This window comes from Mustela lutreola, chromosome 1 (genome assembly GCF_030435805.1).
Source record: "Mustela lutreola isolate mMusLut2 chromosome 1, mMusLut2.pri, whole genome shotgun sequence".
Classification (NCBI taxonomy): domain Eukaryota; kingdom Metazoa; phylum Chordata; class Mammalia; order Carnivora; family Mustelidae; genus Mustela; species Mustela lutreola.
The window spans coordinates 193,776,732-193,804,488 of NC_081290.1; the positions used below are offsets into that span (position 1 = coordinate 193,776,732).

The 27,757-nt window shown below is 49.6% G+C and overlaps 1 protein-coding gene across 1 annotated transcript in view; it reads right to left on the minus strand.

Moving 5' to 3' along the window:
* CLMP (CXADR like membrane protein) overlaps nucleotides 1-16,875 on the minus strand; it is a 100,526-nt gene extending 83,651 nt beyond the window's left edge. Inside the window, exons 1-2 of the mRNA XM_059183483.1 lie at nucleotides 16,504-16,875; nucleotides 15,768-16,091 (exon numbers count right to left, since the gene is read on the minus strand). Of these exons, the coding sequence (XP_059039466.1) occupies nucleotides 15,768-15,798 (31 nt within the window). The 5' untranslated portion in view covers nucleotides 15,799-16,091; nucleotides 16,504-16,875. The remainder of the gene's footprint in view (nucleotides 1-15,767; nucleotides 16,092-16,503) is intronic.
* Nucleotides 16,876-27,757: the final 10,882 nt, after the last annotated feature.

A 27,757-nucleotide genomic window follows, 5' to 3' on the forward strand; every position in this document is an offset into this window, starting at 1 on the left:
TCACTTTACAAAGTGAAGGGCCCCTGACTTCAAGGCCATTGTGGCCGTTGTTAATCTCTGTAGCCTCGGTTGGGGGCAGTTTCCAGGAAGGCTGCCTCCAGCTCAGAGGAGAAAGTCCTTCCCCCTGCTAAGTGCGATCTCAGAGTGGAAGCATTTCTACATACCAAGCTTCGTGGTGTTTGCTCCGGTGAAGGACAGTGGCTCATTTTCCAGAAAGGAATTTCTGTTGGGTGGAAGCTGGAGCAGACAGATATAAAAGTTTTCAACAGGTTTTCATGGAATCCTGTGCGTCAGGAGGAAAGGAGGGAGGAAGGGAGGCCACACAAAGGAGCTGATGTTCCTTCTAAAAGTGACTCTTGTGGCAAACCCTGTAGCAGCCGGAGGAAATACAGTAAACGGGCGCGAAGGGCACTCTTTCCCCGTGGGGCAGAGTGAGGGGTCGTGGGTGTGCTGCAGCTCACACCTCAAGGCTGAGTGTGTTAGGAGGCGGTTTGGAGATTCTGGGGGAGCCACTGTGGTCTCTCAAAGCAAGAGCCGTCACGGTCTGTCACGGGAAGGCCAGCAGCAACTAAGCTGGCCGCGATCACTGGGGCAGCAGCCAGCGTCATGCATGCTCTCTGCGATCTCTAACTCAGGCGGCTCTATTCCTGAAAACCAGTCTTTGAAGATGTGAACACGCTTCCAGATCCCTGCGGCTGGTGAGCTGCTGGACGAGCCTGGGGCTAGCAGCGGGGACACTGGGCTCGAGTCCTAGCTCTGCTATCAACTACCCATATGATCTAAGGAGAGCCGCCTAACCTCTGTAAGCCTCCGTTTCTCTCCCTCCATCTCTCCCTTCCTTCCTGAGCAGTATTTCCATGGACCAGCAGCGCTGGCTGGAAACCAGGAAATAGAATCTGAGCCCACCACTCCCCCCGCCCCATCACCAGATCTACTAAAGCAAAGCTGCATTTTAACAAGATCCCCAAGTGATTCATAAGCACCTGGAAGTCCAAGAAACACTGGCTTGGAGGACTTGAATAATACTTAATTTATGGCATCAGCATTATAGTCAAACTGCCGGGGGCCAGATCCTAACTTCAAGGCTCCTTAGTCCAGCAGATTAATTAACCCCTGTAGGGTCCCATGTTCTCCTCTGTAAAGTGGGATCCTGATGGGGGCCCCTGGGTGGCTCATTGGGTTAAACCTCTGCTTTCGGCTCAGGTCATGATCCCAGGGTCCTGGGGTGGAGCTCCACACTGGTCTCTCCTCGGCAGGGAGCCTGCTTACTCCTCTCTCTCTGTCTGCCTCTCTGCCTACTTGTGATCTCTCTCTGTCAAATAAATAAATAAAATCTTAAAAAAAAAATGTGATCGGATGGTACCTAGTCAGTGGAGTGGCTGCGAGGATTAAATGCACTAACATATACGATGATCTTTGCACATAATGGGAGCTGATAAATGACTTCTGGCATCTATAAACTTTCTCCATTGCTAGGCATGCTGTACAGGAAAGGGCACACATGTCTGTTTGTCACACCGGTACTGAGCATCTAGCTCTGCTCTCAGCACGGAGGATACAGAAGTTAACAACAAAGGCAAAGCCCAGACTTTTGCAGAAATGAACAAAAGGCAAGTGCATGAATGGAGGTGAAAAGGGTATATTGGACTGTGATGAACATGAGGGAGAAAATACAACAGGGTAATGTGGGAGTGAGCAGCAGAGCTCAGTTTAGAACAGGGAAAGTGGGTGGGGCTCAGGAAAGGCCTCACTGAGGTAGTATTTGCCCTGAAACCTGGAAGGCAAGGAGCCAGCCTTGCAAAAATCAGGGGAAAGTGCATATCTGGGGGAGGGAAGAACAAATGCAAAGACCTTGAGCCTGCAGCAACTTTGGCAGCTTGGGGACGGAGGCCTGGGCAGGGTCAGATGTGTGGGGTCCATTCTAGTGCAAGGGAAAGCAGCAGGGGCCCAGCCAGAGCAGCAGCAGGGAGCCTGGGGGTTTCAGGGCTGAAGGATGCAGGTGAGAACACCAGGAATCGCTTGGGGCTTCAGCCTCCCACATAGGAATGCCACAGAGACCTCCATCTGCAGAGCAGGAAGGACCCAGAAACCTCCCCCCTTGCAGGGTGAGAACCGAGGCCCAGAGGGCAGGCTGCTCAAGGTTACTTCTCAGCACCACCCAAGGAAGGCCCCACAAAGTGGACTGTAAACTAAGAATGTGTGTTATTTCCAGAGTCAGACAGAACATTTATTTTATGTGGGTCTCTCCCCCCCCCCCCCATCCTTCCCCGCTCCATCCTCCTCTGCCCAGGCTCTGCCTGTTGCCCTCCGGCCCCCTCCCCAAAACTCCCTCCCCAAGGACCCCAGAAGCAAAGCCTTCAAGTCGCGGTGTATTCACCTCACATTGTACACATTCTTGTCCTCTGTCAGTCTGCCGCCCCCCATCACAGACCTTGATGAGCCGGGTCTTGGGTCACGTACGGATCCATCTCCGCCCACGGAACCAAGCACACAAGGATTGCTCCATCATGGAAATCTGTATCTTCTTTAAAATCCACCCACAACCAAGCCCTTCGAAATCCCAGGGAAAACAACACACAAAGAAGGAATTGTTACACAACCAACCACCCCGGCTCAGAGACATCTCTCCCTCTTAGAAGAGAAGCAATGGTTTGCTTTCCTGGCCTCACGGTGGGATTGATATTGTGAAAGAAATCAGCTTTGTCGGGAACAGCTCTAACTGAACGACTGCACGCATTCATCTCCAGGCCTTGCTGTCACTCCGTCCGGGGCTGCCCTTATTTCAGAGCCTCTACTGGGCGTGTGACTTGGAATAGAGAGAAAGTTGACAAATGTGGGTTATGCTTCTTTGAGTGTGAGGTTGCTCTGCCAGCCCAGAAAGACGAATGTCTTTTCCTCCCTTGCTCAGTGCCTGGGATTTTATCAGTTGATGGTCATGTTCAAGAGCACAAAAGATCCCAGAAGATAACACGCCACCACCATCATGCAACAGACTTAAACTGTAGCTCGGACTGAGGTTTACTTTGAGAAAAGCCAAGGTCTAGCGAAGCTGTTGGGACACAGCGGGAGGGGGCAGACTCCTCTCCCGGAACACAGACTCAATGGGCTCTTGTTGGCAAAGCTGGGCTCCACTCTGGCGAGGAAGAGCCAGGCACCCAACAGGCAAATAACAATGCAAGTTCCAAATACAGCTTTTGCAGCCTCCTTATTCCCTCAGTAACTAAGTTCCAAGAGCCTGCTGTTTGCCATACCTGTTCTAGGCTGTGACCCTGTGTTTTATTTCCCGTATCGGAGTCCCCAGCCCCAGGAGCAGAGCCTGTTGCCGTCTGTGCGGCGTGCACTCTGGTGCGTGTGCTGTCTGCTCCTGACAGTGCCGGCCTCTCCCCAGTCCGAGGGAAGGCGAAGCCAGGGACCTTCACAGCCTTTATAAGAACATCATCATCTCATGGACAGAAGAGCTTAAGCAGGGGCGCCTGGGTGGCTCAGTGGATTAAGCCTCTGCCCTGGGCTCAGGTCATGATCTCAGGGTCCTGGGATTGAGCCCTGCATTGGGCTCTCTGCTCAGCGGGGAGTCGACTTCCTTCTCTCTCTCTCTCTCTCTCTGCCTGCCTCTCTGCCTACTTGTGATCTCTGTCAAATAAATAAATAAAATCTTTAAAAGAAGAAGAAGAAGAAGAAGAAGAAGAAGAAGAAGAAGAAGAAGAAGAAGAAGAAAAGCTTGAGCATGAATCCCATCATGCCCATACATGAGGGAGTCAAGACACACTCCAACCTTTCAACCCAGTTGTGCCACATGTGGGACCCCAGACTCCTTTCTTCCATGTGTGTGTGTGAACGCACATCATGGGAGGTTACGGCCATGCTTTTCCCAGGGCAGATAGTTGAGGTAGGACTCTTCCATTTCCTCAATTCCTGTCAAAGGCAACTTGGGTCCTGCTCTGTAGCTCCTTAGAGGTTTTTACGTTCTGTGGGGATCCTGTATAGGTCATACGGTCTGGTTCAGTGGGCCTGGGGTGGGGCCTGAGATTCTGCCTGTCTCAGCCAGCTCCCTGGGAGGACACAGCCACTCGTCTGAGGGCTACACTCTAGGTAGCAAGACGGCTGACCAGCAGAACAGTCTTCTTGGGACCATCATGGCTTCCGCACTGAAAATCCAGTGTTCTGTGGCTGAGAAACCCCTCAGTCCTGGGCAAATCAGGATGGTCAGTCACTGTACCTCTTAGATCTCAAGGCTTCCCAGAGTAGAGAGCAGCCATAGCTGGCAACAATCTTTCATGGAACGCACACACGCTCAGGGAGCGGCGGTGGCCATGGGGCCACAGAGGACTTCACATGGGGGCAGTGAAGGGTCCGCTGAGTGCCGTGGGATGCTGCGGCCACTCACGAGGGAGCTCCTGGTCCTGCAGAGGAGTGGGATGAGCAATGAATTGGGGGCCAGGAGAACTGGCTTCTTGTTCTGGTTCTGCTACTAACTGGGGAAAATTTCCTCATCTCTGATCCTTTTTTTTTTTTTTTTAAGATTTTACTTATTCATCAGAGAGAGAGCACAGCAAGGGGAGCAGCAGGCAGAGGGAGAAGCAGGCTCCCCACTGAGCAGGGAGCCCAAGGAAAGACTCGATCCCAGGAGCCCCGGATTATGACCTGAGCTGAAGGCAGACCCTTAACCAACTGAGCCACCCAGGTGCCCTGCTCTGATCCTTTTCTATAAAAGAGAGGCTGACAATACCTGCCTCATGATGCTGTCATATATCTAACATACTCATAAGCACTAAGCCTGGAAATAAAATAAAATAAAATGAAAAATACCTTTAAATCTCACCAATGCTTTACTGACAGGTGTCGCTTCTGTGTTTCCTGCCTCAGTGACAGAGCCCTAGGTAGCGATCCGCCAAGACAGAGGAGAAAGGAAAGACAAAGACTTTTAACTCTATGTTCGTGGGAAGGAGCCTTTCACCCCCAGAGGGCCTGCAAAGGGCCAGGGAATGAGTCGGTCAGCATGGCTGGGTTGGCCTTCCCCGCTAATGAAGCTAAAAGTTCAGAGGATGCTGGAAGGAAAAGCTACATGTTCTCCAAATTATTACAGTACATGGAAAATAAATCACCAAAGTGTAAAAGGCCTGAATGACCTCAGGCCCCCCCACCAGCTGTCTCACCACCTCCCACTCACAGACCTGCTCACCACAGAGCTGGGACCACCTGACCTCTCCTTACAAGGAGAGGGTGTAGGTCCCTTCAGGGAGCAGCTAAGTGTGGTCGCCCCGCCAGAGGTGGGAGGTATGCTGGGCAGGCCACTCGCCCTGCAAATTGCCCACCATCTTCTATTCCATGCCTCAGATGACCCTTTCCTTGCTGGGGTCTTTTTGATGAAAAAGAATCCTCATTAAAGAAACCCTAGGAAGAGGTCACTTTTATTTTTTATAAGCTTATATTTTACATTCATTAACTTTCTCATCCTTAAGTTTGCTCACTCATTCATCCACTTTGCCAGTATCGGCTGAGTGTCAGCCACTGGGCTTGGAATTGCAGACAGTACACTCCTGTCCCCGCTCGCAATCCCACAGCATCGACGGAGAACCCCAGACGCCCACACGACGTGCGCAGCTACTGCAGTGGGAGTACGGGGCTGCCATGGGAGTGCAGACAGGTGAGCCGAGCTCCCGGCCTGGGACAGTCAGGGGAGCCTTTGCAGGGCAGACAACGGTGGAGCCTGTGGTCTTGAAGGCGAGGTGGGCGCCGATCGGGGTGGGGGAAGGGTGAAGAGGCAGCCGGGCAAAGGGAAATTTGTGGCCGACAGCATGGAGGTGCTGATGAGCCCCGGGCGCGGCCCACAACAGCTTAGATCCTTCGAGAGCAGAACCTTTTAGGAGGGCTTCTTGGCAGAGGGTGTCGGTGTGAAATGGGAGATGGGGGATGGGGGACAGAAAGGAAAAGAGGTGCACACCAAAGATAAGCTTTACAAAGTTCACACTTGTGCTGTCTTCTTCTCTGTATCTTCCTGTTTGTCTCTGTCTTGCCCTCTCTCTGTGTGTTTCTCTCTTCTGTCTTCTATCTGTTCTCTGTCTTCTTTTTGTCTCTACCTTTCTCTCTGTATCTCTGTTTCTCTTTCCTTCTGTTCTTCTCTCAGCGTCTCTCCGTCTCAGTGTGTGTGTGTCTCTGTATCTGTCTCTCCCTCAGTCTCATCTCTCTATAGGTGTCTCTGTCTCTGTCTGCATGTCTCTCTCTCCATGTCTCTCTGTCCTTAAGTGCCAGATCCGAGAGCAGGACATACTGGGCCCAAAGAGAGAGGGCAAGAGCGAGGGGAAGGTCAGGCTAAGGTGGCGGGCATGTGAGGGGCTGTCGCTGGATTCCTCGGGGCTTGGCAAGCTGCGGGTCTCCGGGAACAGGGAGTGAGAGGCAGTGGAGCAGAGAGGATGGCTGTGGAGAGGTGGCCCCGTTTCCGCCTCTCCTCCTTTGCAGGGCAGAGAGGGGAAGGGGGGAGCCGGCTGCACTTGGCCATTGGCTGGAGGAGCCCCGGGGATGGAACTCCATCAGAGGGAAGCAGATGGAGAGCAGGCCTCCGCTGGAAACCCAGACTCTACCTGCCTGGCCCAGGGATCATTCTGAGTGGGAATTCTAGGTCTGCAGAAATCTGGGACACTCGGCTTCGCCCTGTTTAATGAAGAGGGATGTCACAGTCTCTGCTGTTCAGGTCAGTGGAAAAAACAGACATTTTCCTTCTCACCTTGAGGTTTTCCTGTCCTCCCAAATTTAAAAAGGAAATATAACTCAACACGTCTTGACTGTGGGTGTTGGGAGCACTGCGGTCTAATTTTGGTCGGGACAAATGACTGCCTGAAAGGGGTTGAATGCAGGGACTTACGCCTCCTTCTCAGGCCACATCCTCAAAGAGTGGGTACACCTTGGTCCCCAGGCGACCTCCCGTCTGTGTGTTGCGACACGGATGCTACCGGTCTGTCTCTTCACCCCCGTCTTCCCCAGACCAGTGCTGAAGCAGGAGGCAGAGGGAACGTACAACAGAACACCTAACCTCTTACGTCTCACCTTTCTGACCTGTAAAATGGGGATAATTCCTGCCTCGCAGGCTGTGGTGAGGATACAAGAAATCACTTGTATGAAAATCCCTCGTGCAATGCCGAGGACATAGCAGATGCTCAGTAAAACATGATCTGACGCCAAAAGGAGAAATGAGGCCCACGGCGTCGGCCCAGCCGGGGCAGCCGGAGTAGGCACAGCCAACGGGGAGTGTGCAACAGCAAGGGCAGAGCCTGGCAGAAGGGCTCACGGCGAGATGCCATCCCAGCAGCAGCCCACAGACACCCTGCCCCGTGGGGTGTGGAAGGGTACCTCTTGCCCAGGGCTAAGTGACACAAAACAGTCCTCTCCCAGAGCAGCTGCAGGCAGTCAGCTGGGGTCCCAGAGCTTGGCGGCGTTTCCCCAAAGGACATCTAGGAACTTGTCTGCGGGCTGGAGGAGCAGCCGTGGCTGAAGCTCGAAAGGCTGGCCTGGCTGACCCGGCATTCGCTGACTCCAGGCAGAATATGCCCACGTCGTCCCCACCCCCATAGGCTGACCCTCTCCCAGCAAGGACACTCACGGTCATGACCACAGCCGTTTATTCACTCTGGACGAAGCAGGGCGCTGAGATTCCTTACGTGTGTCATCTCACTTAACTGTCACGACAAACCCAAGACGTCGTTATTAGAGGCAGGGACTGGGGAGACAAGTAGGGGCCAGAAGGTGAAGGTCACGCAATCCCGAAGTGGGGGTTCCGAGGACCCCAGGGCCCGGCTCTTCGAGAAGTTGCTACCCTGTTGGTCTACATGGAAGCCTTCTCTGCCTCCCCCGTTCTTCCCTTGAAGAGTGATTGGAAATAATAGAACTGTCACTGGAAGTAATGAGAAGTGACAGAGCCTGGGTTATAGAGGCTCATTGCTCCAAGTCTGAACCATCCCGACAGACCCAAGCCTAAATTTAAACAATGAAGTCACAAAGCAATTTCCCCCTCTGAGATTTGATTTCCCCGCCCTGCCACCAAGAAAAGGAAGACTATGGCAGGGGCTGAGTCTCTGATAGATACAACGGATTCCTTCTGGAACAGAAAAGTCCTTCTTGGCTTGATCTCATTTGCTTTCCATGCAAACAAACACCAGTTCCAACCCTGAATGAGCAGACTACCATTCTTAATTAAGAGATCCAAATTCATCGATATATTTCTTTCTCTTTTTCTTTTCTTAACATCCCCTGAGGGATGTGGGAGTCGAGGTAGCTGCATAGCTGGCAGGTTGTGATGAAGAATGAGACCATAATTCTCAAAAGGCAAGGACATTGGGAGGTTCAATCCCTCTAGGAAGCACCTGGCTGAAGGCCAAGGACACACACTGCTTAAATATCCTTTCTGATGATGAGGTGGGGTGATCTATCAACCCACCCGCTGTTTCTTTAGCACTAACCTCAAGACGTGAAAGTGCTGTGAGGGACAGAGAAACATCAGGCCCGGTCCCTGGAGACCTACAGAGAAGAAATACCCTATTTCCACAAGACAGCTCATAATTAAGTTCCTTCCTCCTTGGGACGCCTAGAAATCTTGGTACTTTCCTCGAAGCTAGTAGCACTTTCATATATCTGTAATTCCCTGTTCAGGCCTACGTTGCCCCCAGAGGCCTGGGTTCTCAGATGGTGGAAACCGTGCCCTTCGCGTTAACGGGGTTTCGGAGCCTAGGACGGGGCCTGAACCAGACAAGGCGCTCCCCTTCTACAGCTCTTCTGTGAGAGTTTGTGGATGAAGTAGAAATTGTGCACACGGATAAGGGAGACTGAGGAGCAGTGCCACCATCCGTGAAGACGCATGAGCTCAGAGAAGCTCCTCTGGGAACACCAAGAACCCAGCAGCTTAGCTTAGCTTTTTTTCTGCCTTTTCTACTTCTATGTCTTTCTCTTCCTCCTTCTCCTCTCCTTTCTCCTCCCTTGTCACCTTTCTGACCTGAACTCCCCCCTTGCTGTCTCACTGCAGAAAAGCCCGCCATATTCCCCACTGACTGGGGAACCATTCCAAAGATGGCTGTTGCCCCTTCCGCTCTTCCCAGGAAGGAAATGGCTTTCTACTGAAACGAAGCAGCCTTCAATCTTATCGCCACCAGACTCTGGCTGATGCTAGTCACACAGCGATCCAGCTGCCTGTCACTAGCAAAATAAAGGTTGTTTGATATCAGCATTCCTTCCCACTTTGGTCTATATGGTGCCAAAGGAAATAAACTTGTATTTTTCCAGAATCCAGACAGTTAGGAAGTTCAGATAACTAGATTTTTAAAAAAATATATATATAGTCTGCATTCTTTTTTGTTGGGGGGAGAGGTGGGAGGCAAAGAAGTGAAAACTGGTGGAAAAAGGAATTTAACTAGAAAAGCAACATATAGGACACCTTCACCACCCATGATCTCAGGACTGTGTGCTAAGAAGAACAGCTCATGAATCTGACCCCACAGAAGGGAAGGTCTCCACAATAACTTTGAGTACTATAAGAGTCTTCTGATTAACCAGAAGAGCTAGTAATCCCTCTAAGATAGATGAAGGAATTCTAAATCGCAAACAATAGTCATTAACCCAAACAAATCGGATTAACCATTTGAATGGGGTAAAGGGAAAGGGGTAGGGGATAAATGTTCTCACTGAGTTTTCCACTGTGGGATTTATCATTTGGCCCCCTATAAACGAAGACTCTGCTTCTTGGTAACACAGAAGTCTTGATTTCAGAACTGTGTCCCTCCTGGGAAATGAAAAGCAAATGGTGAATTTTGCTTACAAACAGTTTCACACATTGGGCCCCTTATACAGAGATCTAACCAGGCGTCGATGTTTGGGCCTGTTATGTAGGTAACTGCTTAGGATAATGTCCTCTGGGTGAATATTTCAGTTGTTGTCCTTTCAGGGCATAGGTATCTGATCATCCTACCCTGACCTTCAACAATGGATGCTCCCTGGCTAACAGTGCTGCAAACAATACTTCTACTACTGCTCTCTTCACATTAGGGGGCTGACCCTTCTAAATTTATAATCATATGCAACCAGTTGCCATGAGTGGACAGTGCCTGAAAAAAAAATCGGATAGTCATGGCCATACCCATGTGTTCCTAAACACAACCACATCTCCATCAGCTGGCATTAAAAAAAAAAATCAGAAAATATTAGTGGTATCAGGAAACATAGAGATAACCTTAGTCTAATAATCTCATTTTGCAGAGAAGGAAATTGAGGCTCAGAGGGGTACGACTTTCCCAGAATAACCTAGCAAAGTTATGAAGGCGCTAGAGCTACTAGTTTACCATTCTATCCCTTACGCACACGCGCACACACACACACACCCCTCTTTGAAACTTTGAGCATAATCCCCTCTTCTTGAATATACCAAACGTTCTACAAGGCACAGTAGACGTTTCCAAAATTTCCACTTTGGATGGCTCAATTGAAATGTTAAGACATCTGCCCTATTTTTCGGACAATTTCTCAATGTAAAAACCACTGCCAATTATTCAGTGTTTAGGTCATTTAACTGGTGCATCTGAAGAGCAGTTGTGATCTTAGAGCTCAACTACATGAGCTGAGAAGAAAGGAGAGACCTTTTCTACTTCAAGAATGTGTGAAAGGACAGATTATGGAATTCGGGTTCTAGTCGTGGCCCTTCTACGAAGCTAGCTATTTAACTTAAGCCAAGTCCCTCTGAACTTTGGTTCCTTCTTCATCATAAAAAAGGGGATAGGAAAAAAGGGGAGTAGATTTAGATGAAGGATTACTTGCATAGGAAGGGCATCAGGAGATCAATGAATCCCTAGAAGTTCTAGACAAAGTTCAACGTATATGTGTCTTTTTCTGAGAAGTGGTTTCGTGGTTTTCATTAGATTCTCAGTGGGGTCTGCGATTCTAAATTTTAAGAACCTTTGATTTTTAGATAGTCTCTTAGCTTTGCCCTAGTTCTGACAATCTTTGACTCCATCTTTTAAAAAATGTCTGTCTAGTTCATTACCATTAGGTACATTCATGAAATACACTCCACTCATGTGTACACTGCCCAGCTAAGTATAAGACGAAAATAGGATGAGACAAGACATGAGCCTACTGGGAATGTATCATTATTATGACCATCATCATTAATGTGGGAAGATGAAGGCAAGGCATGGAATCCTACTGAGACCTGTCACTGAACTACAGACCAATGGACTGTGCAATCAAGCCTTCCTCAAACTCATTTTCTTGGAAATAAAGTTCCTTCCCTACCCTGGTAGAAATTTCAATGAAGAAGTTTATTGTGAATAACAAAATAAGTTTGTGTAACAAACACATTTTCTGGCCCCTGTCCATGTAATGTTCTGTGCATAACTTTTTTAATGGTACTGGTCCTATTTGCATTAATGGGCACGAAAACCCAAAAGCAAGTTCAGTTGAAACTGGGCTCCTCACGGGGCATCTGAGTGGCACAGTCAGTTAAGCCTCCAGTTCTTGGTTTGGGCTCAGGTTGACATCTCAGGGTCAAGAGATTGAACCTTGCATCGGGCTCCATGCTCAGCACAGAGTCTGCTTTTGGTTCCCTCTCCTTCCCACTTGTGCTCTCTCTCAAATAAAAAAATTAATCTTAAAAAAAAAAAAAAAGACACAATTGTGTCATTCCACAGAGTAATAATCCTCTCTATTTTTCACCTCTCTTGAACTTAAGTGTTCCAGATGTTTCAAAAACCCGATTATCTTAACAAATGGTCCCCAGCTTTGAGTCTCTGCAAGGTACCGAAAGGGGAACATAGTTGAATGGGACAGCACCCAGTCTGCATAGAGCTTAGGCTCTCACTAGAGCCTGAGATGAGCATTTAGATCACCATCACGCAAAAAGCATGTGAAAGGCTACTGTGATTCTAAAGAAGGAAAGCCTATCTTGGTTGGGGGAAATCGTGGATGGGTCCATGAAGGAAGTGGTCTTTGAGAGGAGATCTGGAGGGGGAACAGAATTTTGATCTGCAGGAGCAGAGAGCACGAGTACATCTTTGGTGGAGGGATTATCATAAACAAAAGCATAGAAACAGAAAGAAGCATGGGACTTGTTTAGGGCACAGGAAAGCAGCCCGATTCCCTGCAGAGCCACCTGGGGTGGGAGGAAAGGAGTTGTGATTGACACCGCGTGTAACATCTTTAACCTGAGAATGAAGTGTTTGTACTCAGTGTTATAAGCAATGGAGATTTCCAAAGGTTTTTGAAAGAAGGGACTAACATCATAGAATTATAGAATTTTTTAATTAAAGATCTCCTTACCTCTGCTTTAGGGACAAGAGAGTCAGAACAAGAACCCAGAAAGTTTGCCTGTTTCCTAAGTCCCAATTGTTTGCATTAATACCAGCTGCCTCACCAGGTCACGCTGCCTCCACCAGTGTGGAGGCTGGAGAAGAGAGCTCAGGCAGGAGACCAATATGGCAGCCATTATGGGAGTCCAAGTGAGAATTTAAGGCGGAATAATGAGGACCTGAGCATGGGCGGTGGAGGGATGGTCAGAGGAGAGGCTGGAGCTGGGGGAGCCCATGAAGTATCCCTTCTCTCTCCTCCATGGAGCTCAGAACATTACTTGTACATTCACATTAGAGAGGTGTGGCAGGTCCAGAAAACATGAAGTCCACTGTCCACCCTTGCTCGGATTACGAATTCTTAGCCCTCCCAACTCCCCTTCAATACTATGTATTCTCTAGAAAAAAAAAAAAAAAAAAAGAGGCCAGAAATCGTGCCAGCAGTGATCTTAAGCAGTCCTGGAGGTATTCCTTTAAGGGACCAGTAGACAATTTTAGGATTCAGGCAACTCTGAGGGTTTTCTTTCTGGCTTTGCTAGAGGGCAGGCATATGTGGCTCAAAAGCCCTTAGCAAATAAAGTTCATCCAGCCCACGGAGTGACTCCCTAAGGGGCTTCTTGGCCACAAAAGAATTTCAGGCATAGAGGGGTCCCCCTCAGGGGCGGATCTCTGGATCACCAGCATCACATCAGGTCTCCTGCCTTGTCCCTCGTCTGGACCCTTCAGCTCATCAACTCTGACTTTCTACCTGCACTGGGATGTCAGGAGTCTGAGTATGTCTGACAAAGAACACAGACGTGGCAAAAGCTGAACAGTAGGTGTGAATGGCAAACATCCAGTTGTGTAGAACATGAAGTCTGGAGTCTACTTTTTCTCCTTCACACGGCCTTCTGTTGGCACTAATTTTATAAGGACAGAACCACAAAGGAATCATGAGAGGCCGCCTCTATGATAAAGAGACAATCGGCCCAACAGATTGTTTTCTCACCAAAGGAATGGTCACACATCATCAGCGCTTGGTAAAGAAGGGACCATGAATCAGTAACATCTTTTGATGCCTGTCTTGTCAGTTCCTCTTTCTCATGAACTAAGAGGAGGACTGTGATCAAGGCCAGTCACTTGATTGCAAATGACTGTGCAGGACGAATGTCACTTTTCACTTTCCACTATCAACTGTGCCCTGTTGGGGCTGGTACAGAGCCGGGGTTCGAACACACTTAGCTTAGTCTTCCATCCCTTCCGCACACCCTTCCTCCCCCAGACCCCTCCTTGAGGTCAGGTTCACCCTGACATCTCACCCTTCAGGAAGAGGGCTAAACCGGATTTCACAGCAAAGAACAACTTTGGTAAGCCCTTCTCTAGTGACAGAAGGCTGTATAGACAGGGCGGTTTAGCGAGCACTCTCTCAAGGCAAACAACCTACATTCAAATCCCATCTCTGTTAATTACGAGCTAGCCTCAAGCAAGTTATCTGACCTCTTTACACCTTGATTTCTTCAGCTGTAAAACAGAGAAAATAACAGCGTGTAGCCCATAGGATTGGCGTGAGGGTAAATGAGTTAACAAGACAGTTCATATCAAGGGCTCAGCCTAAGTACTTAAAGAATTCCAGCTGTTTTAAATAAAGGGGATCTGATGTTTGAGCCTAGTGAACATCTGGTGATCCACAGCTTAGGGCCAGAGGCTGGTAAGGGTGACAATGGTACCATCCAACTGTGCCAGTTGTGCACAGGAGAAGGATTGCCAATACTTGGCCGGTATCTGAAGGAGCTGGAAGGTACTGACCTCTCACCTGCCTCACCTGAGCCAACCATATAGGCTAATGCACCTTTTTTACTTCTCTACCTCGGTGATTACCGACCTGAGGCTGGCCTAGAAGGACATGCTTGTGGCAGGTTATAGGTGTAAAAACAAAAAGGAGAGAGAGAGGGGCACCGGGTGGCTCAGTGGGTTAAAGCCTCTGCCTTCCGCTCAGGTCATGATCTCAGGGTCCTGGGATGGAGACCCCGCATCACATCGGACTCTGCTCAGTGGGGAGCCTGCTTCCCCCTCCCTCTCTCTGCCTGCCTCTCTGCCTACTTGTGATCTCTGTCTGTCAAATAAATAAATAAAATCTTTTTTTAAAAATGAGAGAGAAAGCGAGCACGCTCTAGAAATCCACACCAGGGCGGCTTCTTCACTTTGGTGTGGGGGTTTTCTAGACATCAGGCCCAGCCACACCCCCTGGTGTTTCAGGCTGTCAGAGCGACAAGGGATTTAGGAACCGTTTAATTTGCTTGCTTTGGAGCTAAGGAAACCAAAGCCTCCGGTAGTGAGTTGTCCAAGATCACCCAGCTGGTCAGCTCAAAACCAGGACTAGTTCTCAGGAGGTCTGATGTCCTGCATCCTGTTCACCCTACAACACCCAACTGGCTCTTTGGTCTTCTGAACCCTGGCTAACTTTTCATCCTGTCCCCAGGGAGCTCCCCACATATCCCTGGTGCATATCATGGCTTCTCTTCCACTCTCCTGCCTGCCTTCTCTGCCCCTGCCCCCTCAGACGCTACCGGTCTTCCTGCCTGCTCTTGTCCACACACATCCTTGTCCACACACATCCTTGATGCTACTGTCCTGCCCGGTCCCGCAAACCTGCCTGCTTCCAGCCCAAGTGAGAATGTGCCCCCAGGGCCTCTGGGCTTTCAGGAGTCCCCCCTGGGTGACACCCAGCTGGACATCCCGAGAGCTCTTCTCTTTGCCCGGAGCCTGCTGCTCTCTGTCCTTCCATTCCACCCCATTTTCCTTCTGTCTTCCTGACACTCCGCTGCTCAATCTCCCTCAGTCTTGCGCTTCTGCTTCATATCCCCCGTTTTCCTCTTTTCTCCCGAGCTCCCAACCCCTTCGGCTTCTCCCTCCTCTTGCCCTCCCTGGGTGGTGTTCCCTGCTCCCGGTCCTGCCTGCGCTCTGGCCTTTCCCCCTCCACCTTTCCGTCTCCTCCGTCTCTTCCTCCATTCCCTCGCGCCTCCCCGCTAACACATCTGTTTCTAATCTGAGCCCTCGAGGCGCCTGTTTGAAACAAAAAACTCCCCCCACCCTCAGGAACCTGGCACAAAAATTCCTGAAGAAACCTTCCTCCCTCCCCCAATTCTCCCGCCCCCCCCCCACGCAAGACTCCCGAAACTAAACACCAGCCGCCCGCCCGCCCCCCACCCCCCAACCCTCCACATCGGACGGTTCACGGCCAAACTCCACCAGGAAACACCCCCGGCCCCAGCCCGCTCCCGGGCCCAGATGTGTGAGGCATTTTCGATGGCCGACTGGGCGGGCCTGGGCTGCCAGATGTGCGCCTCCGGAGCGCCGAGCGGGCACCGAGCCGAGCGCTCTCCCCGGGGGCTGCGGGGACCGGCGTTCGGAGCCCGGGGCTGGCGTGCGCGGGGGCCGCCCCGCGGGTCTCCCGCGCTGCCGAGCACTCACCTAGCCAGAGGAGGACGCAGAGGAGGCTCATCCCGATGCCCGGGCGCGGGCGCTTCCCCGCTCAGGCGCTGCAGGGCTCCGGGGCGGCCGGGCGCAGCCGACGGACCTTGGACGAGCTGGGCGCGGCGCCTCGGGGTGCGCGCGGGGCGGCTGCGGCCATGTGCCGGCGCGGGAGCCCGCCCCGCGCCCCGTCCCCGCGCCCGGTCCCCGCAACCCCCCCGGCGCAGAGGGGCTTCCAGCGCTCGCCTGGACGGGAGCGGGGACCAGGGTCGCGAAGGGAAGGGCCAGGCGGAAAGACGCTACCGCTTCGCGGAACACTTTTCCCTGTTTGGAAAGAAAAAGAAGTGAAGAAAGAGAGAGGGGGGAAAAGAGAGTGAGCTGGAACCACATGGTCGCCTCCCACCCGCAGCCCCTCCCTCGCCCTCCCCCCGCGCCCCCGCCCGCGCCCGCGACCGCCCTCGCAGCTCGGGGCCCGCGGGCCGGGAGGGCAGGGGGGCCGGGCCGCACCGGCTAGAGCGGAGGAGCCGCGGCACCGCGGCCACGGGCGGAGGGCCGAGGCCTTGCCGGGCTTCTCCGTCTCGGTTCCCACTTGGTCCGTCTCTCCACTTCTCTCCTGCATCTCCTTTTCCTACCCCCCCCCCTCCGCCTTCTCTCAGGGATCTGCCCTCCTTCCTGCCCCCCTCTTCTCTCTCCCCGTTTCTCTCCCATTTACACTCTCTGGGCTCCCCTCTCTCACCTCGTCCCTCCTCTCCCTTCTTCCCTCGCTCCTTCTCTCCTCTCCTCTGCGCTCCCTGTCTGGTTTTGTCACAGGAAACCACAGGCTGACCAGAAGGACGATGAGGCGTGGAAGGGACAGCGGAGACAGCCTAGCAGCCGTGCGCTTGTTGCTCTTCTGGCTTCCCTGCCCGTTTTGGCATCCCGGCCACCATGGGCCGGGCCTTCGCTTGGCCTTTCGCACCCGCTCTTTCTCCTTCTGCTGTCAGGAGTTACGGCAGCCCATCCTCGGATCCAGACCCGGGCAGAGCTAAGCTAGCCTTCCCCACCATCGCCCCCCCCCCCCCCCCGCCCGGGAGTGGGGGCCCGGAACTCAGGGGAACCCGTCCGCTAGGAAGCACTGGAGCGAGCTGCGCTGCGCGAGGTGCTGGCCAAAACATGCATCACTCCCTTTCAGAGAGAAAAGGCAGAAGGCGTGGAATTCCCTCTGCATGGAAGGGCCGCGCTCTGGGGCTCCAGGGACCTGGCCTCTAGGCCCTCCAGGGACTTAAGGCCAAGGCAAGGGGGGCTCCGTGCACTCTGGGTTGGGACTCTCGGGTCAGCCCTTGAGCAGTAGTGACCGTGCGCAGGGCTCCACTGCCCAGGGCTCCTGCGGGGCACACATATCTGAGAAAAGCTGGTCGCCTGCGCTCTCTGGTTCCCAGACTCTGGATGTCCCTGGCGCTGTGGCTTTTCCTTCAGCCACACTGAGGCGGGAGGAACGGCTCGCCTTCAGCCTCACCTGCGTCTATAACCAGTTGGCAGATGGGACCAGTGCTCTGAGAAGTGGGGATGCTATAGGAGAGAGGAACCCTACAAGCCTGGTCAGCTGCCGGATCACAGATTTGCCCCAATTTTTCCGGTCCTCTTTCTAAGGGTGTTAGATCCCAGGAGCTGTATGGCCCTCTCTAGTCTTTCTGGTTTTAATGAAAACCAACCCATTTCATAGATGGGGAAAACAGAGGTATGGGACACTCACAAGGTCACTCAGAAGGGATGGCAAAAGCAGGGGCTTTTGTAGGAGCTTTGGGATCAGCTGTAAGTTGTTTTAGAATTCTAACATTTATTCATTCCATTCTCCCTTCTTTAATACATATTCATTATGTATCTACTCTTAACCAGGTGGTTGATTTGTTTTGTTTTGTTTTGTTTTTAGGTGGTGAACACACAAAGTGAATGGAGCTTGGTTATTGACATGTTTTTGAAATTTGGAACTAATTTGTTGGGGCACCAACTACAGACTAGGAATTATATTAATTATTTAACATTTATCTTTGCTCTTATAATAATGCTAAGGTATAGGCATTTTTAATTCCATTTTAAAGATGAGGAAACCATAATCTAAAGAAATTAGTATCTTGTCACGGGTCACAAAATAGTAAACCCCCCCTCCTTGAAAGGCACCCCTGAGGCTCAGTAGGTTAAGCATCTGCTTTCAGGTCAGGTCATGATCCCAGGGTCCTGGGATAGAGCCCCTAGTCTGGCTCCCTGCTCTGTGGGGAGTCTGCTTCTCCCTCTCCCTCAACCAGCTAGTGCTTTCTCTCTTGCCCCCCCTCAAATAAATAAGTAAAATTTAAAAAAACCCTCTCTTCTATTAACATTCTAATTTAATATTCTAAAATATTATTTTATACTATAAAAGATTTTAAAGCTCTGAGTATTTTCATTTTCCATTTTATACTTCTGTAATAACAGACATCGAAATATTCACAACTATAATTCGTATGTGAATGTGTTGAAAAAATGTTTATTCTTCTTCAAGGCTAAGGAAGGTGGGAGGGAAAATGTATAGAGAAGGTGACTTTTTCTTATTTCTGCTCTAAAATTTTATTAAGTACTTTGAGTAATTTCAGACTCACAGAAAAGTTACAAAAAGAGTACAAAGAGTTCTTAGCCCAGGCACCTCCTTTTTATTTCTTTCTAAAGGAGGTGTTTTGCAAAAGTTTTAAAGCCCCATCTTTAATCTCCCAAGCACTGTGGCCTTTCTCCCGAACTGCGTGACACCCTTCATTGCTGGAGGGCTGGTGTGCACAGGAGGGCAGATGTCTGTGGGTGTAAGCAGGCGTGTGTTTAAACCAAATTGCTCAAGCAGAAGGTAACAAGACTTCACTCCAAGTCATTAGTCATCAGCATAGGAAGTGAGTTGACTAGGCTGAGATTAGGTCATACACCCTTGGTTTTCCTGGGTCCAGAGTCTTAGAACCAGTAGATAGTTGGCCTGCGTTCCTTGGAAAGGGTCTTTGCATCCCTGAAGATGACTGTCCCTCTCTCTGAAGCCTCTTTTCTATTATCCTGCATCTGTGGGCCCAAAGAGGAGAGTGCCTCGGGAGGGCTCATAACTCAGCAGCTCGTTGCCTACCTACACTATGTCCCACACTGACCGGGCTGGGTGCCATGGGAATCCAAAGAGGTATGCGGCAATCCTTACCCTAAATGGACCTCTCTGTCCAGTGGGAGAGAAAACGTCAACATGCGAAATGTTTCAACAACAATACAAGAAAGTTATGTAGTTAAGTGCCTGAGTAAATTACCCTGACAGTAAGAAACACTGTGAATTCTCAGGAAGGAGGGAGCACTGTAGGCTGGGTGGTTGTGACGTTTCCTTGAGAGACGAGGCTTCAGTCCAGCCTCGGGGGCTGAATAGAATCTCATTAGGTGAGAGGACCTGGTGGGCATTTCTGGACAATGACGTAGAAGTAGGGATAGTTTGGTGTATTCAGGGGGCATTGAATGAAATGAAAAATTGGTGTTGGGGAAAAATGCCCTGGGACAGTTAGCCTGAGGCAAAAACAGTGGAGTCCTGAATGTGAGATAGAAGACTCTGGAAACTATTCTGCAGCTTCTCCAGAGTCCTAGAAAAAAATTTTAGCAGAGGAGACTTTGATGAGAACCATATTTTAGGAGATATAACTTGGCAGCTTTTGCCCAGAGATGACCCCAATGTTTGGCCAAGAATGGACGGTTTTAGCACCCCTTTCATATCCATCCGAGGATGGAGAGTTTTAGCACCCCTTTTCATATCCATCAGACTCCCTCCCCCCATGCTTTAATGATGACAGTTAACATTCTCTCAATATTTTCCTTTTTTTTTTTTTTAGATTTTATTTATTTATTTGAGAGAGAAAGAGAGCGCACTCGAGCAAGCAAGGAGGGGGTGAGGAGGAAAAAGCAGACTCCCTGCTGAGCAGGGAGCCCGAAGCGGGGCTCCATCCCAGGACCCTGGGATCCTGACTTGTGCTGAGGACAGGTGCTTAACTGACTGAGCCACCCAGGTGCCCCTCAATGTTTTCTAAAATAATATGCACATGCAGCTTTAAGGCAAGTGCCTTCTCCAGCTCCCCCACTCTATAGGGAGCCAAGATCGCCACCCTACACCTCTTTTTATAGGACTTTTAGAACAACCACAGGGTGCAGGAAACATTAAACAAAAAACGTGAAGCAGAGGAACTGGTTGGAACCTGTTGCACCACATGGGGAGAAGATGTGAGGGCGGTGAAACGAACATGGGAGATATCTGGAAAAAAATTGCAGAGTTCATAGCTGACGGTCATTGCGGGTCATTGCGGGTCATTGCGGGTAGGAGAGGAGGTGGAAGACAAAAGACGCACCAAAGATAACTATAAGTGATGTCATATATTTCTATATATGCTAAATTAATAATACTTGTTCATTGACCTCCTAGTATATTCCAGGGCTTAGAAACATCATCAATAAGCCTCATGATACCACAGTACAATGAGGAAACTGAGGTTTAGGGAGAGTAAATCAATTGCTTATTGTTCCATGGTTAGTAAGTGTCGGAGTCAGAGATTGAAAGCCCTTATGCCTCACTATCTTTTGCTTTTAAAGATTTTTATTTATTATTTATTTGAGAGAGAGAGAGCACAAGCAGGGGGAGCTGCAGAGAAGCAGACTCCCTGCTGAGCAGGGAGATAGCTGTGAGGCTCCATTCCAGGACCCTGAGATCATGACCTGAGCCCAAGGCAGACACTGAACTCTCTGAGCCACCCAGGCACTCCCTTCACTATCTTTTGATGGCACTACTAACAAACTAGGTAAGTTAACTAAGTTAACTTGTCAGGAAGGGAAAGATACATTTGAGACCTGGTGACTTTAAGGAGCTGGGAGACCATCGTTTCTCTATCTACCTATCCACTCATCCATTTGTTTTTTCTATTTTTTCTCTTAATCAAGAATTCAGGAGGCCACCTGGGCGGCTCAGTCGGTTAAGTGGTTGCCTTTGGTTCCAATCGTGATCTCTGGGTCCTGGGATGGAGCCCCTGGGTTGGGCTCCCTGCTAATTGGGGAGTCTGCTTCTCTCTGCCTCTGCCCCTTCCCCTGCTCATGCTCATTCCTCTCTCTCTCTCTCTCTCAAATAAAGAAATAAAAACTTAAAAAAAATTTTCAGTAAATCTTTGTTAGGTACCTACTATGTGCCAAGCACAGGCAAAGATGGCCTCGCCCTCCAGATGTTTATGGTGAGTTAAGGAAGTTGGAGAACAAAGAATCAGTCAGGCAGTGCAGTGGGAAGTACAGGGAATGGGCAAGTTCATGGCGCTGATAGCAGGATTCTGTCCCTAGTGTAGATGATGTCAAGGAAGACCTCCCAGAGGAAGTCCTGTAAGCAGAGGGGAGGGGGGCACCGTGAGGAAGAGGGAGATCTGTGCTGCTGCCTCATCTCACAGGACGACCGGGGACCAGGGACCACACATCTTTCTGTCCCTTCAAGCTCCAGCATCCACTTGTGCCCAGTTGTCTCGGATGAAGATACAGGCTCGGGACAGCGTTTAGAAGAAGGCAGCTGTGGCGTAATTGCTGTGTGCTGGGCTAGGAGGCAGAAAGTTTTGGTTCTTAGTGGCTTTGAGTAGGTCACCTGACTTCAGCAAGCCCCTTCCTTTCCCCTTTTCCTAACACTGTTCTGAGGGAGAAATGAGAGAACGAAGAGAGCGCCTCCCACAAGTGTGGTAAATGTTCCAACAAAATCAGTTGAGTTCGTAGGATTCCATTCCCCGGAGTAAGGAGCCAACTTCTGTCTCATTTCCTTTTTCTACTAAAACAAGGTTATCTTTCTAAGCTCTTTCCTGTCTCACAAGGATACTTCTGGACCTGGCTGTTCAGGGTGCTGTGGCTTTTTATGGTGGGACAGTGTGAGGCCCCAGCTGGCTTTCAGGGTCAGGCCTGAGGCTGTGCCTGGGGAGCCCCGAGAGCTCGTGGAGACTAAGGAATAAGGAGCTCCCACTAATGTAGAGAAAGCAGCCTTTCTCCCCCCCGGGGCCCCGAGAGTGAGGGAGAGGTGTTCCCAGGTTCCCCCGAATCCTAATTTCAATTCCTGCTGAAGTCACACCTCAGAGAGGCAGTTCAGACTTTGCAGGAAGACAGGCCGATTTTTTTTTTTTTAAGATTTTATTTTTAAGTCATCTCGACACCCAACATGGGGCTCAAACTTGTAACCCTGGGATCAAGACTCGACACTCTACAGACTGAGCTAGCCGGGGGCCCAAAGACAGGCTGATTTCGAATTCTCGCTACTCTCCTTACAGTGTCCAGCTTGGGCAAGTGTCTTCTAATCTCTCTCAACCTTCCTTATTTCATCTGTAAGGTTTCTCTAGTGGCTGTTCAGAAGATCACATGAGGCTATATGAGAAAGCACTTAGCACAGGGCACATGAGGGCCCAGCGAAAGTTAGCTCCCTTCTCTGTTCTCCCTTAATGAATACAACAGTAAGTGCCCAAACTCCAGCCTAGACAGTAACAGGGTCTACTGGTGCCCCTTTCCCCTCTCAGCTTTGGGAAGGTAGCATCTCTCTCCTTGAAGGATGAAGTCTTGCATTTCTTTAGAAACATACAGCACAAGGGGGTAATAAACGTATTTGTAGCTTTCTCCCTTCCTCACCTCATTCCCCATGTCTGAGTTGAGGTCAAAATCAAAAGGCTTTTCTGTGGTTAGTAATACTCAGAAGTACCCCCCAAACAAACTGTCATAGAGAAGCCAAGTAGGAGAGGAACACGATGCAGCGCAGAATTTCAGATCCTTGGCTCTAAGGGAGTATGAGAAGCATCCCCTCTAACTTGTTTATTTTATGAAAGGACACAAGCTCAGAGAGGCATAGCAAATCATCCAGGGCTACACAGCGAGTTGGTGGTGTTCAAGTTAAGAAGGTTCCTAGTCTGATTCCTAGACCACGGTCTCGGGTGGGCTGCTACGATTCCGTGGGTGACCAGACCCATGTCTGGCTTCCTTCTGCAGCCAAAGAGAGCCCCTAGGTGATTTTTCTGAGAACCGGGCAGCCTGTTTCCTTCCGTGACATGTAAGCCCGTAGCAGAGAATGCAAACTGCCAAACCAGAAGACAGAAATAATTCATATCTTTTCCAGCTGCGGAATGGAGACCTGCTGTCCCCAGCTCGCAGGAGCGCTCATGCACTTTTCATTCATTCAGGCTTAAAAGACGTGTTCCAGCCCGAAAGCCTAAATTAGATCTCCGCGCGCCCCCCTCCACCTCACCCCATGCAGCTGCTGTCTCCACTATGGAGCTGCATGGGTCTGTAGAGTTCCTTCTGGTTGAACTTCCCCATTTTACAGACTGAGCCCCAGCCTGCGGATGTGCTATCTCAGGGTCACACTCAAGTTAGAGGCAGAGCCAAGCTTGAGGCCCGTTGCCTAGCGACCAGACCCGTTCTCTTTCCCGCCGTGTGGAAGATTACCAGACAGCCTCTTCCTAAAAGGTCAGGAATGAGAACAGAAAAACCCATGGTGTTGGCTGGCAGGAACAGGTGTGATAGGACCCAGGAAAGAGCTGGAAAAATTTTTTTCTTTTTTTTTCTAGAAATGGACGAGGCTGTCAAAACCACATTGTAAAAGGGAGGATGACATATGCAAAACCTGGATATGTCCCCAGGGTCCTGAGGGGAACTCGTATTTTCGTGGGCTGAGATGCTGAGGGCTGTCCACAGCTGCGAGCAGCTGCTCATTGGCAAGACTGATGTCTGTGGTGGCCAGGCTGAGGGGACAGGCGACGAGGAGGAACATCTCCCACCTTCCCAACTACCACACACCCACGAGCACATGACACACGTCACCGTCTTGCAGCCTCTTGCTTTGTCTGGCATCTCTCCTGACTATACTGTTCCAGGGAGCAGGGTTGGGGAATAGGACAGCTGTGGCCGGAAACGGCCCTCTGAGAGGTAGTGGAGAGTAGTGGACAGAGCCAGAGGAGTGACATCAGGAGACCAGGATTGTAGCAGACTTGGCTTTTCTGAAAGTCACCTTGAGCAAGTTATTGAACCTGAGCCTTCATTTTTTTGTCTGAAGAAAATACAGCTGCTGGTGCTTTGTAAACTCTTGAGTTCTTGAGGAATGTGAAGTAAATATTAAGAGTATCAGTGGTACGAAATGAAATTGACCTAATTTGAGTGGATCATTTTTCTCTGTGCCCCCTTTTCCCAGTTAGGGTAGAGAATCAGTCAGTCAAGGGATGTTTAGTGCATCCCCATGACAGACACGGCGGGGCCCACAGAGAGTGGTCAATAGAGCCCAAGTCACGGGACTGAGAGTGAGGCTTCTCCCCTCTGACTTCCCCAAGCATGTGCTGAACACAAAGACAGGTTCGCTGGCTCACCCAGCCCCATTCTCAACGCTCCTCTGCTAACAAAGCTAAGATATCTAAACCCTTCCCCAGCCTTCCCTGCTCCAGGAAAGCCCATGTAACACAGTTCTGGCCACCATGTCAGCCATAAGAGAAGTTTGCTAGGGAGTTTTTGGTAAACATTTACTTTATACTATGTGCAAACCAAAAATGGGTTTTGCCTGTAAGGGGCATCCAGTTTCAAAGAGGGAAGGGAAGGCTCTTTTCTTTTCTTTTCTTCCTAATCTCTACATCCAACGTGGGGTTCAAACTCATAATCTGGAATTCAGGTTGGTGTGCTCTACCAACTGAGCCAGCCAGATGCCCCTAATGTGGTCTTAAATAACCAGGAATCCAGGACAAAATGTAGCCTTCGGCCTGAGACAGCCATAAGTGAAGTGCTTCAGAATTTAGAAGGAGGAGACTATGATTTTGTCCTGTGAGGTCATCAGAGACTGCTTCTTGGAGGAGGTGACATTTAAGGAGGATAAAACTTGTACATCCAAGGTTGGGAGAATCAGACATGGTTCCCAGTCCCAAACTCACCAGCCCGGAGCTTCCCCGCTGTTCTGAACCACATTAGAGAGAATCCAGCAGTTCTTGCCAGGTGGAGAAATTATAACTCTGGACGTAATCGGATATTACATCTTGTACTCACAGAGCGCTCACTTCAAAGCCCTTTAAAGATACGATCTAACTCATCTCTCTGAAGTGAGCAGAGGTAAAGAAACCATAAAGGAAGCTCACAGACGTGAAATAAGGTCTCAAGATTCTAGAGACGTTTGGAAGACGAGCCTGCTGATCCCCTTCTTGGGACTCTCCTCCTCCATCTTTATCCGCAGAGATGCCCCCCTCGCCGGTGTGGGCACTCACACAGACCCTCCGTTATGGAGCAAGGGGCTGATCCACTATAAATGCATCCTGAACGAATTCTCATGCACAGTGAAAGTAAATGAAATCCCTACAAGGAGGCTCTGTGCTTTGAGTTGGTTCCTTATCCCAAGAGCAAGTCAGGTATCTGGAGTGCTCTCTCTGGTGACCAGTGAAAGCTTTCGTGAGATTCCTGGCTGGGCTTAGGGGCTGGTGGGTCAAGTAGAAGCTAACTCGGTTTCCCTGGGACCATTCTTTAATCCCTCTGAAAGAAACTGACCCTGATAACCCTATGTTTAAGAATCATCCATCTAGGGGTGCCTGGGTGACTCAGTGGGTTAAAGCCTCTGCCTTCAGCTCAGGCCATGATCCCAGGGTCCTGGGATCGAGCCCCCCATCAGGCTCTCTGCTCAGCAGGGGGCCCGCTTCCTCCTCTCTGTCTGCCTGCCTCTCTCCCTATTTGTGATCTCTGTCAAATAAATACATAAATTAAATCTTAAAAAAAAAATCATCCATCTACACACTCAATAGGATGGCTCACATAAAACACACAAACAGGGGCGCCTGGGTGGCTCAGTGGGTTAAGCCGCTGCCTTCGGCTCAGGTCATGATCTCAGGGTCCTGGGATCGAGTCCCGCATCGGGCTCTCTGCTCGGCAGGGAGCCTGCTTCCCTCTCTCTCTCTCTCTCTGCCTGCCTATCCATCTACTTGTGATTTCTCTCTGTCAAATAAATAAATAAAATCTTTAAAAAAAAAAAAATAAAACACACAAACAAACCAAAACCAGGACATAACAAGTGATGATGAGAATGTGGAGCTATCCAGACCCTTGGGCACTCTCGGTGGGGATATACAATGGCGTAGCTGCTGAGGAAAACAGTATGATGATTCCTCAAGAAAATTAAACATAGAATTACCATATAGCCCAGGGATTTCACGTCTGGATATAATCTCAGAAGAATTGAAGGCAGGGACCCAAAAAGGTATTTGCCCGCCCATGTTCATCACAGCATCATTCACCATAGCCAAAACGTGGAAAAGACCCCAAGTGACCCAAATGTTCACCGGCAGACGAATCAGATGAACCCACAAACAGAACGTGGCATATACACACAGTAGAATAGTATTCGGCCTTTAAAAAGGAGATTCTGTCACATGCTACAATATGAAGGAACCTGAAGGACATTATGCTAAGTGACATAAGCCTGGCACGGAAAGACAAATACTGTAGGATTCCACTTATACGGAGGACAGAGTGTGGTCTTATTCATTTATTTATTTAATATAATTAATTAATTAATTAATCAGAGAGAGGGAGCACAAGAGTGAGGAGCACACACAGAGAGAGAGGTAGGCAGAGGGAGAGACTCTCCCTGCTGAGCAAGGAGCCCAATGCGGGACTGGATCCCAGGACCCTGGTCATGACCTGAGCTGAAGGCAGAGGCTTTGCTGACTGAGCCACCCAGGCCTCCTGTGTGGTTCAATTTAGAAAGACAGAAAATAGAGTGGGAATTTTCAGGGGGTTAGGGGCAGGACGGAATGAGGAGTTGGTGTTTAACGGGTTCAGAGTGTTAGCTTTGCAACATGGAAACATTTCTGGGGACTGGGGGCTGGTGGTGGTTGCCTAACGATTCAAATATACTTTAAAAAATTTATTTATTTATTTGTTTGTCAGAGAGAGAGAGAGCACAAGCGTGGGGAGCAGCAGGCAGAGGGAGAAGCAAGCTCCCAGGGAGCCCGATGTGGGGCTGGACCCCAGGACCCAGGGATCATGACCTGAGCCGAAGGCAGACACTTAACCAACTGAGCCACCCAGGTGTCACGATTTAAATATACTTAATGCCACTGAACTGTACACTTAAATGTGGCTAAGATGATAAATTTAATGTTACATGTATTTTACCACAATAAGAAAAATTATTCCTACAACATCCCCTACAACATCACTTCCTTAAAAAAATAAAAAAAAAAAAATCCTCCCAAACTGTTCAGATCAGGTGTAACCTCATCTATCTTTTGGAGATCATTATAGAATTCAAATTGTTCAATCTTGAATCAGAAAGCCCAGATTCAAATCTCAGTTCTCCCACTTGTTAGCTGTGTGTTCTTTTTCTTACTGAGACTGACTTTCTTTGTCTTTGGTCAAATATAATATCCAATTATTACTTCGCCAGACAGATGTGAAGATCTAAAGACATAATTTTCTTTTAAATGGTCAAAAGTCTCTTTTAGAAAATTAACCTATAATGCATTATTTGTTTCAGGGTACAGGTCTCCAATGACATATGTACATGTAGTTAGCAAACCACAGAATGCTAAACAAATATGAGTTTTCCAGAGAACAATGAGGTTCTCCTGGGCCTACTGTAATATTTTCCAGCTTTTCTTGCCAAAAAGCTCCTTCAGTCACACCTACATTCCTTCTAATGCAGCTTCAGCCAGCTTGGAAATAGCCTTTCCATTGGGACATTTCCAAATTCCCAGTTTAGAGATCCTTCCATCTGGCGGGTGTCAAAGGGGACACCAGGAACTGTAAGCAGAACCATTTGGAACCAATAACTCTTCCGGTCTGAGGACAGAATCCTTCTCCAGGTCTCCAGCAAATTCCTGGCTGTCATAGCAACACCAAAAGCAAAGGAGGACTGTTTAGCATCGTCTTTGACTGCATCCTGGGCGAGGAATGCACTCAGGTTGGCCCAAGTAAACAGTGTTCACTGGTAAGCACTCTGTGCCTCTCTCTCTGGG